We start from the raw sequence: 18,167 nt of genomic DNA on the forward strand, positions 1-18,167 counted from the left end.
ATTATACCAGACCTACCAAAGTGAGTGACGCTGGCTTCCTGTCAATTCTGCAACTGGTCCTGGGGGGAACCACCATTGGAGGCACTAAATCCCAATGTTTTGGATTGCTTGTGAAGATCAGTGCTGTTGAATACAGGGACCAGTTACTGTGCGGTATTGTGGATTTTGAGAAAATCCTACATTTATAATGCCATCATTCTGAAAAATAAATTCCAAGTTTAAGTTGACCTGATATTCCGGGTAATCGTGCAGCACCATTCCACAGTCATGTTAATATTTGTGATTGGCAATCTGTTGGGGTCTTTGAGTCTTGTCCAATTTCTACCTTTTCTCATTTTATTTTCTGTACAGTGATAACCTGTGGAAATCCTGGAGCAATTGCAAATGGGTATTATAAGGCACCCAACTGGACAATTGGAAGTAAAGTTACTTTTTATTGTGACACTGGGTGAGTAGCCAGTATGTAAATCACTGGAAAATGTTGGTATGGAACCATTTTATTGTAATGTTGCGATTAAGACAATTCCAGATGACCACACTTGGTCATCACGGATGGTATAATCCCTCCTGCTCCTGGTGGGAATTGCGGTGGGCACTACCAGAACATGTGGAGGGAGTCCAAAAAGCAGTTTCCCAATATCGGGAAATCAGACCGGAATTGTGTTATCCAACTTTATGTTGGGTTAATGGTGGGTCGACTTATCTGCTGAAGATCGTCAGGAATTCATTTTGTGTGTCATGAATGTTCGTTACCAGACCAATAGACCCAAATCTTGTGGCCCCATCTAATCTTCCACCCTGTTAAAACAAATCTTTGGAAATCAGTTGTTAGACATAATAAATGTGAACTGTGGACAGCACTCTGCAACCTTCTCAATGGTATTAAGGGATGGGCAACAAAACTGCTGGCCTAACCAGCCCACATCCCATGAGAGAATCACAAAATTTGTGGTGATGAGCATTTGGAATAAGTAGATGTTTACTTACCAGCAGGGCAGATTAGATCATTGATCCATTTCCTGAACTACAGGAATGTCCTCCTTTGGACCCAATGGGTGCTGACCACCCTGCTGTCTTCATCCCAGTCCATCATGGTCAGACAAGAGGATCTTCTGTTGCTTTCTCTTAAAAAACAGATGTCTCACTTTTCCCCGAAAGCCTGGAGGTGATTCTCCAGGGAGGTATCATTGAGTCATGGGAATGGAGAATCTTGCCTTCTGTTGGACATCACTCTGGCCTCATTAATAAAGAGTTGCCTGGGTGAATAAGGTGGAGAAGATGGTAGAGTAGCCAAATCTGACCCCACCACAATACTCAATGTAAACCATGCACATTTCAGTGCATGATCACTGCCCCATACACCAGCAGAAGCCACTCTGACGTCCTGCTCCTACCACAGAAGTCAGGCGTGAGCAAAAGTAACCACCCTGCATTTCTGATGGAAGTTCTTAAGCGAGCTCTGAGTAAGGCTTCCAGTTTCATTTTCAATTAGAAATTTAAGGCAAAGTCTTTATACTGAGTAAGGTGAGGGACATTGTGCTGAAATAGGAATATTAATGCAAAGATAGATTGGTTAAATATGTTGTTCACAATGAGATCCATTTTCCGGATCAACACTGGATGTCCCAGTCAGTTGGTTCTTTAACATGCTTTGGTTATTTTAAAAGTCTGCTCCAAATTGAACTTTATACACCAATTCTCTGTCTGTTCTCTGTATTTTACCTGGGGTTTGACCTTTCTGTCCGGGGGGCATTTTCGTAGCCCACCATCAGTTGCAGCATTGTCAACTGATGGCTGGTTTTACCAATTTCCCCCACTTCAGAATTGCAATCACACCACCATTACTTCCATTTTTCTTCGGGCAAAACTGGGAAATAGGAAAGAGTTAGAGAGCTCTAACAGCTCGGGGCCAATTACACTGCTGAGTACAGATTAAAGTCCAACCAGTTTATTTGGTATCACGAGCTTTCAGAGCGCTGCTCCTTCATCAGGTGAGTCCTTATGAAGGAGCAGCACTCCTTTTATAAAGTCCCTGTTGGACTTTAACCTGGTGTTGTGAGATTTCTTACTGTGCCCACCTTAATCCAACACTGGCATCTCCACATTACTGCTGAGTACAGTGCACTGCTGTTAACATTCTAGTCATGATGTGGATATGCCAGCATTGGACTGGGGTAAACACAGTAAAACGTCTGACAATACTAGTGAGTTTACTATCAAATAAACGGTTGGACTAAAACCTGGTGTTGTCAGACTTTTTACTGTGTTAACATTCTACCCATTGTATTTGGTTCCTATGTGATTATGCTAATGTGTTTTGCAAAGGGGTCAAGATAGTTTAAAGGTGTGGACAAACATTTGGCAGATGAAGTATAATTTGGGTAAATGTTTGATTTTATTTTATTGGTTGTTTGATTTTTTAATACAGATTTTTGTGTATTTAAAATATTTTTTCTCCATTGACCTCAGGATATGAAACTTATCAGCAAACTAACAGCTTTTCAATTAATCTTCAAGTCACTGATCACAGTTTTCTTCTTAGATACAAAATTGTGGGTAGAGATGATCTGGCATGTACAGCTGAGGGATGGGTTGGTGAGGTTCCATCCTGTGAACGTAAGTTATTTTCCCCTGTTTTATAAAGTGATTTGTTTGTCTATGCCAAATGATTGAATCACTTTTAATGAATTATCACCTAATGGTTCACATCCTAATGGTTCACGTCCCTGCTTCAGAGCTGAACCCAGTAAGAAGTCTCACAACACCAGGTTAAAGTCTATTTATTTGATAGTAAACACCACAGGCTTTCGGAATGCTGTTCCTTTGTCGGGGGGGTGGAAAATTCTGCTCAGAAACAGGGCATATAAAGGTGCACAGTTTACAGAATACTGATTAGAATGCGAGTCTTTAAAGCTAATCTGCTATTCAAACTTTCAGATTATTTCAGATATTCAGATTAGCTGTAAAGACTTGCATTCTAATCAGTATTCTGTAAACTGTGTGTTATATGCCCTGTTTCAGATCAGAACTCTCCACTCACTTGATGAAGGAACAGCGTTCCAAAAGCTTGTGGTGTTTACTATCAAATAAACCTGTTGGACTTTTAACCTGGTGTTATGAGATTTCTTACTGTGTTTACCCCAGTCCAATGCCGGCATCTCCACATCAGTGCTGAACCCCATTCCCATATCTGCTAACTAACTCGATTGGTTGTGTTAGTGCAGCATCTATGAAACTCTTGCAGTAATTTGCTGAGTGAATGTAATAAACATTGAGGAGGTAACAAAACCATGGAAAAAGCTTTAGTGGAGATGGTGCTCAGGCAGAGCGGATGATGCTGTGGCAGTAGTGAGATGGAATAGAGACTTTGAAGACAGTTCTTCACTTTTGAGGTTGAGCATTCTTGTAATAAAGCACAACATTTCATTAAAGATGCAAATTTATATTTAATACCTACGCACTGGTGGCAGCACAGTGGTTAGCACTGCTGCCTCACAGCTCCAGGGATCTGGGTTCATTCCAGCCTTGGGTCACTGTCCGTGAGGAGTTTGCACGTTCTTCCTGTGTCTGCGTAGATTTCTTGCAGGTGCTCTGGTTTCCTCCCAGAGTCCAAAGATGTGCAGGTTAGGTGGACTGGCCATGCTAACTTGACACTAGTGTCAGGAGATTAGCAGGGTAAATATGTGGCGTTACTGGAATAGGGCCTCCGTCTGCACTGTAGGGATTCTACGATTCTATGAATAAATTAGGGTACATCAAAACCTAAATTCTTTGATTCTTCACGGCTTTAGGTCTCGCGCCATTTAGTAAATGGGTACCTGACATTATGATTTTGCCAGTGAAGCCTGTCTGCACACTGCTGTGAAGACAAGGATCTGTTGCTGTGGGGTATTGTGGATTGAGACAATGGCTGGATGTTTCCGACTGTTCACATCCTGCTGCCGCTGCAGGCGAGGATGAGGAATTTGGCACTAAGCCAAATCTTTGTTCATTGCAAAGGAACCAGAAAAGCCTGCTGATGTGAAAGGCTGAAAAATTCTGCCCAAAAAAGTCTTGTGTCTGTGATTCCATAATTTTGAAAATTGAATTCCAAAGTAGGGTAACTTGATATTCTGGGCAATCGGGTAGGAGCTTATTAAATGTCTTCATGTTAAATATTTGTGAAGAATAATGAAGTTTTGTAAAAGCTCTAATTTTTCTCACTCTATTTTCTGTGTAGCAATGAACTGTGGTCACCCTGGAGACATTCTGAATGGATATTATAGGGCGTACGATCCAACTGTTGCAAATAAAGTTGTTTTTTACTGTGACAGTGGGTGAGTATCCAGTACAAACATCACTGAAAGACTATTAGCAGAATTCTCCCATTCCACTATGGCGGGTTTTGTGTTGGGGGGGAAGCAGAGAAGTTGGAGCAAAAATTTGGAAACCCGCCAGCATAAAGTCGCTTATCAATTCTCCCAATGGTGGGTTAATAGCGGGTTGGTGTTCCTGCTGGCTGGTGGTGTAAATTCTTCCATTCCTTTTTTATTCATCTCTGGAACATCAACGTCACTGGCTGACCAGCATTTATTGCCCACCCCTAATTGCCCTTGTTCCGAGTCAACCATGTTGTTATGGTTCTGGAGTCACATGTGGTCCAGACCAGGTAAAGACAGCAGATTTCCTTTCCTAAGGAACATTAGTGAACCAGATGGGTTTTTCTGACAATCAGCAATAGTAGATTCTTGTTTCCAATTTTTTTTGTTGAATTCAAATTCCACCATTTGCCGTGGCGGGATTTGAACCTGAGTCCCCAGAGCATTAGCTGAGTTTCTGGATTAATAATCCAGCGATAATATCATAAGGGCATTGCCTCCCCTCATTTGCATTCATTTGCATCTTAAGAGTACTCAGTAAAACAGCTCCCACTGGCGTCCCATCAGGCTTTCCAATCATGCATTACACCAGCGAGTCATTTCATTTGTCTAAACCCCAATTGCTCTGAAAGGCATGCACAAGGCGGCTCTCAATTCACATCTGACTTTGGAGTGAATGCAACATTGTTATACTGCTGATCTGCGTTGTACACCACTCTGCTAGGGCAGACTTGTTCCTGCCCTGCATTTTAGTGCCAGGCTGGTCGTCATGGTCAGCACCGTGCTTTTGGACCCATGGACCCTCTATGTCACCATCTCAGTCCAGTACAGCACACGGGGCTGGGGAGTGCATGGATTTCCTTTCCTCTGGTATACCACACGTGTGCATTTATCTGCACAGGACTACAATGTTGGACTCACACAGCCACCACAACATTGGTCCAAATTTCAAGCAGGGTGGAGAGTGAGGTGAGGCCACTGGAGGAGGGTGGGCTGATGAGGACAATGTGGAATGGGGGCTGTGCAAGGAATGAGGAGAAGGGCGAGGGCTCAGGAAGGCAGGCAGAGAGGCAAGGAGGGGGTGAAGAAGATGAACCATGGAATGGAGAGGGGCGACCAAGGGGAAGCTTAACTCCAGCAAAATTCACAGTCAAGGGTCAAAGGGATGGATACTATATTGTTCACTGGAAGGGGATGCACAAAGGTTTGAGGTGGTGGGTAGAAGTCCAGATGGGGCATGGGTGCCTCACAATTGTTGGACTCGAGGAGGGTGATTGAATTGTGGAACAGCCTTCTTCTTAAGGCTACTAGTCTTTTCCCTCTGGGTTTCTGACATCTCGCATGTTCTGGTGAAGAAAGGTCAGATGGAGAGAGTTATAGCATTGTGTTGGACTGGTATTTAAATATGGCACTGGGATCTTCGAACCTGCAGTTGACGGTGGGTGCTTGAATCAGCTGTCAAACTGCTAAGCGACACGGAGTGGAACTCGCATGTGCGTAATTACTGAGGTTCCAAGTGCAGGATCTGGTGCAGAATCCTACTGTTCTGGCCAGTGGGAAAGGCACCACCAGAACTACTCGCCACCGTACTTCATCTCTGCAGCTTTTTTCATGGTGTGCTTAAGACAGTCTCAGGTGATAATCTCTCATGCCTCTTACTTCTGATGACAGTCTTGTGTCTGTGATTCCATAATTTTGAATTTCTCCATGTGAACTCTGAGTGAAGTTTCAGTTTTGGGGTTGAACTGGCAATTTTTAAAACAAGTCTTCAAGATGAGGGATGTTCTGATTATTAATGCAATGTGTTATCAATAACTAGATCCATAAACTTTGATTGACACTCGATGTCTGTGTCTGCTGGAATCTGAAAATACTTATTATTGTAAATCGGCTCCAAGCTGACTGGATGATGCATCATTGTTCCTCCCAAGCACTGTACTTTCTGGGGGGGTCTGAACAAAGCCTTGTTTCTTGCTGTGATAGAACAATATTTGATTCCTACTTTATTGTTCTACCAAGCTAGTCTTATGTTTGATGTGATTTTAAAACACAGCTTGTTGAGTAATAGATTTTGCCTCAATGGATGTCCTATTTCCTACCTGGTCAGCAAACTGTAAAGCTTTACTAATTAACATTCATGACTGATAACAGGTGGTTTGTTTCTCTTTTTCTAGATACAAAATGGTGGGCAGAGACTATCGGCAATGTACTACTGAGGGATGGGATGGTGAGGTTCCAGTCTGTGAATGTAAGTCATGTCTTCCTCATCCACGCTGAACTTTTTTTTAATGTGATTTACTTGCTTATCAATGCCAAAATGATTGAGTCACTTTGAATGTGTTGTCATTTAGAGTTTGTTCACACCCAAGTTTTCATCTTGACACAATTTTAGCATCCTCAACTTGGAATGTGAAGAAAACAGCTGTCAATGTTTTGATGTACATTTGCAGGTCAAGTGTTTAAAATGTATAAAAGGAGAAATGACCAAACCATAACTTTTATTCTGCCCCTTTCAGAAGATATTAATCTTCTGCCCGGGTGCAAATTATCGTGTTAGTGAGTGATGCAAAGTTGCAAATTTTTTGTAGTTTCAGTTGTGGGGAAGTGATAGTTTGGGCCTTAGGAGATCTAAGTTTAAAGTTTATTTATTACTGTCACAAGTAGGCTTACATTAACACTGCAATGAAGTTACTGTGAAAATCCCCTAGTTGCCACATTCCAAAGCCTCTACACCTGAGGGACAATTTAGCATGTCTGATGCACCTAACCAGCATATCTTTGGACTGTGGGAGGAAACCGGAGCACCCAGGTGAAACCCACACAAACATGGGGAGAATGTACAGACTCCGCAGTCACCCAAGCTGGGAATTGACCCGGGTCCATGGCGGTGCGAGGCAGCAGTGCTGACCACTGTGCCACCCATAGTGGAAACAGCAGGTGGAGAAGTGTGAGTAAAGAGTGATGATATGGAGAGTGTGGGAGACACTGAACAAACAGCAAATAAATAGAGGAAAGAGGTAGGAAAGGAGCAGCATCCAAACAGTTAGGAGAAACAGTCTAAAGGAAAGAGAAATCAGAACTTGGTGATGTTGTGGTATTGTTTGACAATTGGTGTAAGGCACAAGAGATAACCCAAAGGATGGGAACAATGAAACATTCAAATAGTGGAAGACCATGAGAGGCAATGAAGAAAATTTGGTCAATGGCTTCAAATATACAGATGAACCTTATTGTTGACTTCATTATTCTTTATCAATCTCCCAACATAAGAAATCAACATTTTTCTACCTACCCTCACCACTTTGTTCCTCACTTATTCGTTCTTGCTCCCAGCTCCTCATCTTCTCTACCCCTTACTGCACAACCCTAATGTCTTTCCTCTTTTTATATCAGACTTTCTCATCCACACTGAACTTTAATTTGTTTTAATGTACTTGATGCAACATGGTTCATTGCTCTCATTTCTTTGGAAGGTCAATGAAATACAATGAGTTATTAAGGTAGGTGACCAGAAGCTGAATCAGATATGTAGGTTTTAATAACTGACTTAAAAGAGGAGAGACAAAGACCAGAATGTTATGGCTATTCATATCGGCAAGATTTTCCCATTTGCTGCAGCGAACAGAGATTTGGCTGAGTGCCAAATTCACCAACCTCGCTGCAGCAGGAGCGTGGTGTGAACAGCCGGTAAGGTTGCGGCCAGAGGTTTAGCAAGGAAATTGAAGAGTTTGGGGCCCAGGTAGCAGAAGCCACGGCCAGTAATAGAGGTCGCAAAGGAAATCCAGGTGTTTGTGAGGCTAGAATTGGAAGAAAGCTGAATCCTCAAGCATTGATTCTTGTTCTTTCAGCTGCAGGGTTGAAGGACATCACAGGGACAGGAGGCGCTGGGCCAAGGAGGGCTTTGAACGCAATGATAAATTTTAGGTTGCAGCGTTGTTTGATCAGGAAACAAAGTGAGAATAGTGAGAATAGCTGAACTGGATTGTACGGATCAGGATTCAGGCAGCAGAGTTAGGGATGAGGTGAGGTTTACTGGGGTATAAAATTGTATGAGAACATTGGAATTGTCCAATCAGGAGATAACAAAAGCTCAGATGAAAATCTTATAAGATCACAAGATATAAGAGCAAAAGTAGGCTATTTGGTCCATTGAGTCTGTCCATCATTCAGTGAGATCATGGCTGATCTGATGTGATAATCCTCAACTCCACATTCCCGCCTTATCGCCATAACCTTTGATTCCCTTACTGTTAAGGTTCTAGCAGCCAATGGGTGAGTAAGGCACAATGTTGGTATTATCTTATAATAACACTGCACGGATCAGATGGGAGCAAGGCATTGATGTTGAGCAGTGGCCTTAGAGAGCGAATGAATCATGGAGTGTGAGAGATAGTCGGAACAGAAAAGGTGCAGACAGCTATCTTAAATGAAGGAAGTTGAGACAAGCAGTAGAAGTGATTGAGAAGGTATGGCATCGGAAGCACAGCTCATAATTCGAGAAAACACAGTTGATGTGAAAAGTCTGGTTTCGGCCTCAGACACAGAATTGGACTATGATGTAGTTTTTATGGAATAACAAAAGGTCAGCAATTATTGTTAACTGTTTACCTCACTGATTCTCAGAGAATGTAGTGAGCAGCTGGCAAAAACAAGATTCAATGCCTGATTGTTAATTTGCATGAATGATGCCAGTGCTTCTTCAAAGGGAATAAGTGGTGGGGGGCTGAGGGGTGAGAGGGACCTGAGTTTGGTGGGGGGGCGGGGGTTGGGTCAGGTCACCCTCATGCCTAGGTGGTGTGGTGGGGGTTACCTATTATTTGCATGGTGGGTTGGAGGGTGCCCTACTTCACTGAGGTGTTGGTGGTACTCCTTAGGTCAGTGGGGTTGGGAGGAGAAGGGGGGCGAGGTGGGGTGGGGTGGGGTGGGGGGGAAATACCATTTTGGTTTTGGAATGCCCTTCAAAAAGGGTTCCCCAATCTCTGAACAGCAGAGCTGGCCTGCGTGAGCTGTGGGATGCAAATATTTACATTTATCAGGCGGGTGAATCCCACCTGACAGAAGCTTGCAACAGCAGTGTGATTCATTCCCGTTTTTATTCTAGCGAGAGCACTGAGAGTGTAAATGGATGAATTGCGTCCTTTACTTTCATTACTAAGAATTACTAGCAGGGTGGGAAAGGTCCCTACTTCTCATAACCAGCAGTGGTCTAGACAGATTTTTCAAAACGTCTGGGGGGGGGGGATTATTCCAGTGACCCCCCCCTGCCCCCCATGGTGTTTTTTATAGTAATCGGGTGATCTGGTCCTGTTGATGTCTACCGAATTGTTTGTAGCTTGGCCATCCCACTGAGGAGGAATCTGCCATGGGCATTGCCTTCAGTGCAACCAAAAGATCCCACCCTGATCTTTTTAACCACTGTTGCATGTGGAGTAATTTTGATTTAGTCTCTCACTAATTCAGGCTAGCATGGTGAAAGGCCACCTTGTAGACTTCAGGATAGGAGTTTGAAAGCTGTCCATTTATGTGTTATTAACTTGTGCTGTTTTAAAATCCTAGATGTGGAGTCAAGTAAACTTGTACAAAATGTTGTTGGTAAGTAGGAAATCAATACAAATTTTACTAGCTGCATCCAAGTACATTTTTTAATATTTACTGATAGTTGGAAATCAAACTTTTTTAAAACTTACTGACTGAATTGGTGTTCCAAACATTCAAATGGATAATTTTAGTCAGAATGAGTTCGAATGAAGCTTTGGTACTTTAATAATATTTAATGGTAAGCTTTTCAGAGCTTGACTGGTTTCTTAGTCAGTGAGGATCCAAGCTAAATGTTAAATTGTGTTATAAAGTTTTACAGCATAGAAAGAGGCCCTTTGACCCATTGTGTCTGTGCCAGCCATTAAACACCTATCCATAAATCACATTTTCCAGCACTTGGTCTGTAGCCTTGGAAACTATGGCATTTCAAGTGCTCATTTAAATGCTTCTTAAATGTTGAGGGTCACATGTAGGCCAGACCAGGTAAGGATGGCAGATTTTGTTCCCTATAGGACATGAATGAACCAGATGGGTTTTTATGACAATATGGTTTCATGGTAATCATTTTAATTCCAGATTTTTATTGAATTCAAACTTCACCATCTGCCATGGTGGGATTTGAATCCAGCTCCCCAGTGCATCACCCTGTGTCTCTGGATTACTAGTCTAACAACAATACTGCTACACCATCACCTCCCCTAATGATGCCCCTCCCCGCTGAGCAGGGGATCACCACCAATCCCTCAGCGATGAGGGGCATCAGCACCCCCCACCATTCAAATAACAGATCACCACAATACATTTGACTCTTGCCTAACAGAGAGCTGCATGTACCATGCCAATGAACAGGCACATCATGGGGTTCGTCAAAGCTGGAATAAATATTCACAGCACAGCAGGCCTCTCTAAATATGTGGCCAGGTTTTCACTTTCATCTTGCACCTGAGTTGCGCAGCCAATCAGCACCTTGACGGTGTTTGCTCCTTTCACGAATGGTATCTCAGGACAGGTGGCCAGGGGTTGGGGTGGGGGTGGTGGGGGGTTGCCTGCAGCACAGCTGTCCTCAGTGTGGGAGAAACATAGCACAGCCATTCTCTCACTCCGCAAGAATGAAGTGCTGGGTGTGTGCGTGGATCCGTGAGCTTGATGGCATGAAATGACAGGGTAGAGGCTCCGTGTGTGAATGGAGTGATTTATTGTTTGTAACTATATACAGTGGCGAGCTCTGCACACTGGTGCCAACTTTCACCTGTGCCAACTAAGTGCCTATCATTTCTTAATCTTCTTCACTCTCCCATTATGTCCAGTGCTCCTCCAGGATCCACAGCTGAGGTTGAGGAGGCCTGCTGACTTCTATGTCCTGATAGTTGAGATGATATTGATGAGCGTCCCCTGGTGGGCCTGGAGTTTGAGGGCCCTGGCCTGCTTTCAGGCAGCCCAAGTATTGCCCTCGTTGGTGTGTGTTGCTGACAGGAAGGGCTGTAAGAACTCAGGCTGGACACCTCTAGGGTCTCCTCGATGGAAGGTCTCGCACTATGCACCAAACGATCCTCATCCTTTCAGGGGCTCAGTGGGGCTCCCTTCATGGGATAGAGGGACAGCTGGAGTGAGGTCCAGAAGCCCCACCCTCCTCTGTTGCAGAGGCTCATGGATTCCCATCGGTGCTTGCACCATGGAATTCAAGCCCTCAGACATGGAGGTCATGAGTCATGGTGCGGACATCTCCTGCCACAGAGTGCACATCCTGCACCAAGCTCACCGCAGCGGACGCCAGCATCACAGCATTGGACTCAGTGCGCTGAAGTGATGGCACCATCTCCTCAGACATAGGCGGTGGGACTTCTCCATTCGGCTTGCAGTCCAGGAGGGATACTGTCATCCCCTCTTGTTGCCCGTGATTCTCACTTTATGGTTCCATCAGCTTTGGGATAACTGGACCAGGGGCACATCATTGGGCAAGGGCAGAGCCTGGCCTCCAGTATCTCTGAGTGCCGGTTCCTTGGGGTATCCCTGCCTCCGCCTGTTGTGGATCTTCAGCTGTAAGGTGCTCACCAGTGAATGACCCAGAAGCCTGTCTACTCAATGATTCCAGCGAGGTGTGTGTGTGTGACTGTAACACTACATTCTGCACCCTCTCTTTTTCTTCTCTATGAACAGTATACTTTGTCTGTATAGTGAGTGGTGCTGGATGTGGGTGGCAGCTGTGACACCTCTTCAATAGTTGGGTCTGAAAAGTTCCCCTTGATGCTGCTGAGTCCGATGGGTTGGGGGGGTTTGAGGATGGTCCGGCCTGTTCAGCAGCTCTGCCTGCAAGACAAGGGAGATGGCATAGTGCATTACAGGGGATAAAAGAGGGAACATTAATTATTCACTTGAGACCTGAGAAATGACAGCGTGTTTTGAGGATTCTCACATTTGTCTGCTGCCCCCCCCATTTCACCATCAGCACAAGCACACTCTTCCTCTTCCCCAGCCAGCTCGAGGGCTCTCTCTGCAAATGGCATGAGGGTTCCGAGCTTTGGCAGGCTATCGCTTGTTGTGATTGAGTTTGTCCTGCAGTGACACAGATGGGAAGAGTGTAGGCGACAGTGTTGATGTTCAAGATGTGTGGCAGGCGTGGGTCTTCAGAGGGATGAGGAGTTTGGCAGAGAGTAGAGGGAAACATGGTGAATGGGGGAGGCAGAAGTAGGGTGTCTTTCCAGGTGTTGGTTAAGACTGAAGTGGCTGGGTGACAGGAGAAGGTGGGAGTATGGGAAGGGGCCCAGTAAAAGCCTGCATGAGGCTCACTTATCCTGGCTGAGCGCAGAATATCGTTCATTTGCTGCCTTACCTTCTGCAGTGAGCTGACACTCACAGGGTTGCCATTGCATCCTAGGTGGGGATGGTAATCTTAATGGGAGGCTTTCTCCCACTAAGCAGAGGTAGAGTACATCCTGCTTCTGCTACACTCCATCCAGATGTTTCATCGGGGCTATCTCTGAAAAACGTGATTCTGGCTTCCTGGCTGCCATCTCCTGTAGTTGCTCTGGGACAAGTGCTGGATTTGTATACACATTTTGTAAATGAGGCTTAAGATCCAGTCAGAAATTACACCTAACCTGTTGGCGCTATTCACTCTTTTTTTTTGCTGGAACCTATACTGTGCCAAATTCTGAAAAGATCAGCCCCTTATTTCTAATATCCACAAATACAAAAATAGATTATTTAAAACCGCCTCTGTTTCCTGATTGTATTAACAGGAATTAGAAAGGGAGGTGTTTCTCCGCTTCATATATTTTTTACTTCTGCTAATGAACACAATTGCTTCATTTTATGATCTCAATCTGTTGAGTAAATTACACAATTTATAAGGATGTGAAACTACATTTTTATGCGCATCACTTAACATCACAGTTTCTTGGCAATGTTAGTTTTATTGAAGCCAACTGTTTGAGTGAGGTACAATCTAAAATTTATAAAGGGGTTGAAGATAGTAGCAATTGCAATGTTTTCAGTTCAGTAAAATGTTGCCACTTCTGTTTTAAAAACAAGATAGATTATTATGCCAGAGTGACCCTCATTTTTAATGCATCCACAGATTGTTTTTCTGAAGTAATAATTGTGTATATTTTGGATTTATTTTTAAGGAATCAATATGGGTGTGGTTGCTCTCCTTGCCCTAATTCTTTGTGTCGTGTGCTTTTATCGAAAGCAGTCATCAAATAAAGGGTAAGACAGTTTTATATTCCCCTCAATTGTTTCACATCATCAAAAAAGCATTTTTTTTAAGCGTCTTAGACATTTCCCCACCGCTCTTCTGCATCTACTGTCCTCCTTTCAAAACAATTTTGCATTTGGTTTTCTGTTTGAATTTTACTCGATTTGCTGAGGGCAAAAAAACCCTGAGCAACTTCAAAAATAACTTTTTTCACAGTCAAATCCAGTCAAGTAACTGGATTTAATACCTTGACAGTTGGTCATGGTTTCCTTTACCTTAGCATGACCGCTGGTTGATAATAGTCTATATTTATACCATTTTATTTGAAATAATTCTACTAACTTAAACAAACTAAGGGACAAATCAAAAGAGCAGTCCCTTAAGGGAGTACAAAAACAAGTTGCAAAGGAAACTTACAACATTAAACCAAAATGTGCTCATCGAGATCACTAAAACACATCAGTTGCTGGGGCATCCACCGGGCATGGAAGGCCTTGATGGTGCCTGCAGACATTGCATGCTCCCTCTGCATGGATGCCTGGTCATGAATATAGCCATGGTAGAGAGGCAGACAGTCAAGCTGGATGACGCCTTTGGTCATCCACTGCCTAGATCTATTAATACTCTATTTATAGATCAGCCAGTGGATTTTAATTTGACTTGTAAAATTGAACATTGAATCCTATACTATTCACTCGTTTATGACCAGTTGCAATTTCCTTAATGCTTAGCTACATACAGCCACAGCTGGAAATAATTTGGTTTCGTTCACAGTCTCTATTTGAATTTGACTGTTGGCTGGAATGTCAGGATCAATTAATTCTGTAATGATTAACCAATAATATTGCCTTGATGAATGTGAAAATTGTAATTACCTTGACCTACATAAACTAAGTGGTGCATTTTACTTTGCACATAGGATTTGTAGTCTTTTTCCAATGTATCATCATGTATACATACAAATTATATTCTGCTATTAGCATGAAATTTTATTCTATGTTTATCACGTTTCCTTTGCAGGGAATATTACCTCGCCAGTGGTATTCCCGTGAGCCCTCAAACTAATCATACAGAATGATATTTAATTGAAGACTTTAAAACAAAATGAGGTAAACCTTTATGTAATTCTGGCTTGCAAACTGTTTCATGTTCTCAGTGGTCTTTGGTACAGTGTTAAATATAAGCATGCAAGAGAATATACAAAATGCATTGACTGAATTGTGCGTCTATTCCCATATTGCTAAAAAATCATTTATTAATTTTCATACACTAGAAAAATGATGAATAAAATTGGCGTGGGGGGTGGTGGATATGCACTGTATACCACTCCAGCTTGAACTTAAAATATAACTTTAGAGAGCGAAAGCACCAAATTGTTAAGGACATATAGACACTTAGTTGTTAGTAACTGGATACATCTTGATTGACACTCCCCAGTCACCCCCCAGTGGACCCCATTTTCACAATATGGGCCTCATTACATTATTTTAGCTGAATAGGAGGTCAGTCCCCAGCCAAGGTCAATGTAAACATCTAATAATTTTTAATTATTTCAAAAAGTTTTATGCTTTTTTTATTTGAAACCATTTCAGAGAAAGTGGATGTGGGACAAGGATAGAGGCAAGAAATTACACATTTTAAGTCTTAATATCAAATATGTTCTATGGTTAAATTAACTAAGGTTTAAATAGGAAACTGAGGTGTGTTTCATGGACTCACGCCATAACATTCAAGGCTGTGGGCTAAGTTCTGGCAAGTGGGATTAGTTGGGTGTGGCAGGTCAGGGCATTTCATGCATCGGTGCAGACTCAATGGGCCGAAGGGCCTCTTCTGCACTGTAGTATTCTGTGATTCTGATTCTAACTCAGTCTGAGCAAGTGGACAAACACTGAGATGAAGGTTGATTTTTTTGGCAAGAGCTAAGTAAGATTGCTTTGCTGTTCTCGGTGACAGGTTGTGGACAGATTTAAGTGTTGCTATTGTCATTTTAAAAATGAATTAAATGCTAGTCGCTCAAATAAACAATGTGGCAAAGCATTCTGACTCTTCCTACCTTTTCCAATTCCTGCAGTTGGTACAGTCTTGCTATCTTATATGAAAAGCTCAATTACTCAACACCTTTCTTTCTGTTTTTCTTCCCAAAGGTCAAAAGTCTGAACAGCACTTTATCAAAGATATATCTTCCTGGTAGCCTCCGCTCCAAAACAATTTAATTGAAATAGTTTCAGTGACTATTTGTTGCAAAGCAAACTTTTAGAGTTTCCTTTTTAGATTTTCTTTATTTACATATAATAAGATTCAGAATTTGTTTATGATTTTTAACTTTGGAAATCAATGATGTATCTTCTACTATGCAAAATTCATCTAACGATTTAACTTGGGCTCTGCAAAAAAATTTGTAAGACAGTTTTTATTCTGAATAATATGTGCAATGTTACATTTAGTTAAATGTATCTGCACCATTTTGGTTGTAGCATTGTTCCCAAAAATATAAAAAGGACTAAAATTGAGCTGGTTGATTTCCTGTGGAAAAATATCTTGGCTTGATGACTTACTTTGATGTCTTATAAGATAGTAGAAAGAATGGTATTTGGCTGGGATGTGGGGTGGGAGATGAGAAGCTTTGCCATATTCATACAGCAGCTTCTGTACTTGATGTTAATCTGCAGCAGCTTACTATGTTCTTTAAAAATAGATGGATAAGGATTTTTTTTAAATTCGAAGATATAGTAAATGTTAGGCCTTGTATGCATCATGACCATTTCTAAAATGTAAAAATTCTTTGCCTTACAGAATTTTATGTACTTTAAACATTTTATATTGATTCAAATAGTTTTCATTTTTGCTTTAATATATTGTTTTCCATATTTTTAACATCTTGGTCCAAGCAATCTTTGAATGGTACATTTTTGTGTTAGAAATCAGAAGTTGACTGTTTAAGTATCTGTTTTTATGAATGAAATATGTTCCAACAGTAAATACGATGAAGTATTTGCACATCGAGGGTGGAATTTTCCTGTCGTCTACCACAGCAAACCTAGCAGGTGGGGCATGGACCACACAAAGGTCCATTGACCTCGGGCAGGATTTTTGAGCTTTGGGGCAAGCATGGCCGGAAAATCCCGCCCACTATGTACTTGACCAGCTCATTTCACAACAACGTATAGGTCATATAGTGTTTCTACTATCAAAATACATCAAAACTAATGCCACTACGTTTAATAAACTGCATGTTGTCTGTTTAAAATAGTATCTTCACTGTATCCAGTATAAGATAAAGTGTAACTTGATAGGAAAAACAAGTCAGTATTAATACCTTTGTATTTTGTGATTTGAGGCTTAAATGAGATTATTGTCATTGCAATTCTGAAGGGAAATGCAAAATAATCTGGAGGTGCCTGAGGGCTTTTTAAAATTCTTTCCTGGGATGTTGGCACCACTGACAAGGCTAGCATTAGTTATCCATCCCTAATTGCACTTGAGATTAATGCAGTTTCTATCACTTCAACTTGCTCCCCATACTATGAAGCCCCAAGCTGCACAAGTATTTTAGTCATGGCTTTATTGTTATATGTTAACTTTTTGCAATATAACTCTCAATATGCATTAGTGTAATTATTATTGTCTTACCATTTAGAGATGGTGTTTTAACATCTGCACCAGAAGTCCCAAATCAGTCTGCGTCCAACTTTTCACCATTCGTGGCATAATACAATCCTGAAAATGTTTACAGTGTGTTCCTAATTTTCTGCTTTAATTTTCCTAATATATGTTTTAAACATAAAATCATAAAGAGCACACCATTTTCTGCTGTTCAAGAAGCTGAATATATTTTTAAATTACTTAAGTTGTAAATTTGAGTCTATTTAATTCATAACAGATGTCAATTTAACAGATTAAATTTATTTTTGTCACTTTTTATTTGCATTCTATTTCAGCCAGTTTGCTGTTAGCAGATGACCTGCATAACTAACAGGCTTATGTGCTATGTACACAATTTTTATGTTTGTATTCAAATATTGAAATAAAACATGTGTGATGCATTCAGTCTGTTGTGCTTTATTCTGCATCTCTCTGGACAAAAATTTCTACAAATCTCTCTTTGTAAAAGTTTTAAATTTGTGGCATCTAATTTATTTTCCAACTGAAATAGTCTAGTGGTAAAGCCTTTCTTTATTTCCATACACCAAATGGGTAATTGTCTTCCCTAATGAGGAACACAACATGCTGGCTCAGACATTAGCACAGCAAGACATCGGTGGCACAATGGTTAGCACTGCTGCCTCACAGCGCCAGGGACCCAGGTTCAATTCTGGCTATGGGTCACTATGTGTGGAGCTTGCACATTCTCCCTTGAATGCTCCAGTTTTCTCACACAGTCTAAAAATGTGCAGGTTAGATTGACTGGTCATGCTAAATTACCCCCTAATGTCAGGGAGATTGGCAGGGTAAATATGTGGGGTCGCAGGGATAGGGCTTGGATGGGATTGTTGTCAGTGCTGGCTTGACAGGCTGAATGGCCTCCTTTTGCACTGTAGGGATTCTATGATTCTATCCTGCTAATTACAATTTTC

General features: G+C 41.9%; 1 protein-coding gene across 1 annotated transcript in view; it reads left to right on the forward strand.

The window, feature by feature from the left end:
* The window catches only part of LOC145356763 (sushi, von Willebrand factor type A, EGF and pentraxin domain-containing protein 1-like), a 52,682-nt gene extending 35,106 nt beyond the window's left edge, over positions 1-17,576 (forward strand). The window contains exons 26-33 of the mRNA XM_080209631.1: positions 352-448; positions 2,543-2,616; positions 4,220-4,316; positions 6,533-6,606; positions 9,915-9,950; positions 13,523-13,604; positions 14,614-14,702; positions 15,738-17,576. Of these exons, the coding sequence (XP_080065757.1) occupies positions 352-448; positions 2,543-2,616; positions 4,220-4,316; positions 6,533-6,606; positions 9,915-9,950; positions 13,523-13,604; positions 14,614-14,671 (518 nt within the window). The 3' untranslated portion in view covers positions 14,672-14,702; positions 15,738-17,576. The remainder of the gene's footprint in view (positions 1-351; positions 449-2,542; positions 2,617-4,219; positions 4,317-6,532; positions 6,607-9,914; positions 9,951-13,522; positions 13,605-14,613; positions 14,703-15,737) is intronic.
* The last annotated feature ends 591 nt before the right edge of the window (positions 17,577-18,167 follow it).

The sequence above is a fragment of the Carcharhinus amblyrhynchos genome, chromosome 22 (assembly GCF_965287045.1).
Source record: "Carcharhinus amblyrhynchos chromosome 22, sCarAmb.v2.hapA, whole genome shotgun sequence".
Classification (NCBI taxonomy): domain Eukaryota; kingdom Metazoa; phylum Chordata; class Chondrichthyes; order Carcharhiniformes; family Carcharhinidae; genus Carcharhinus; species Carcharhinus amblyrhynchos.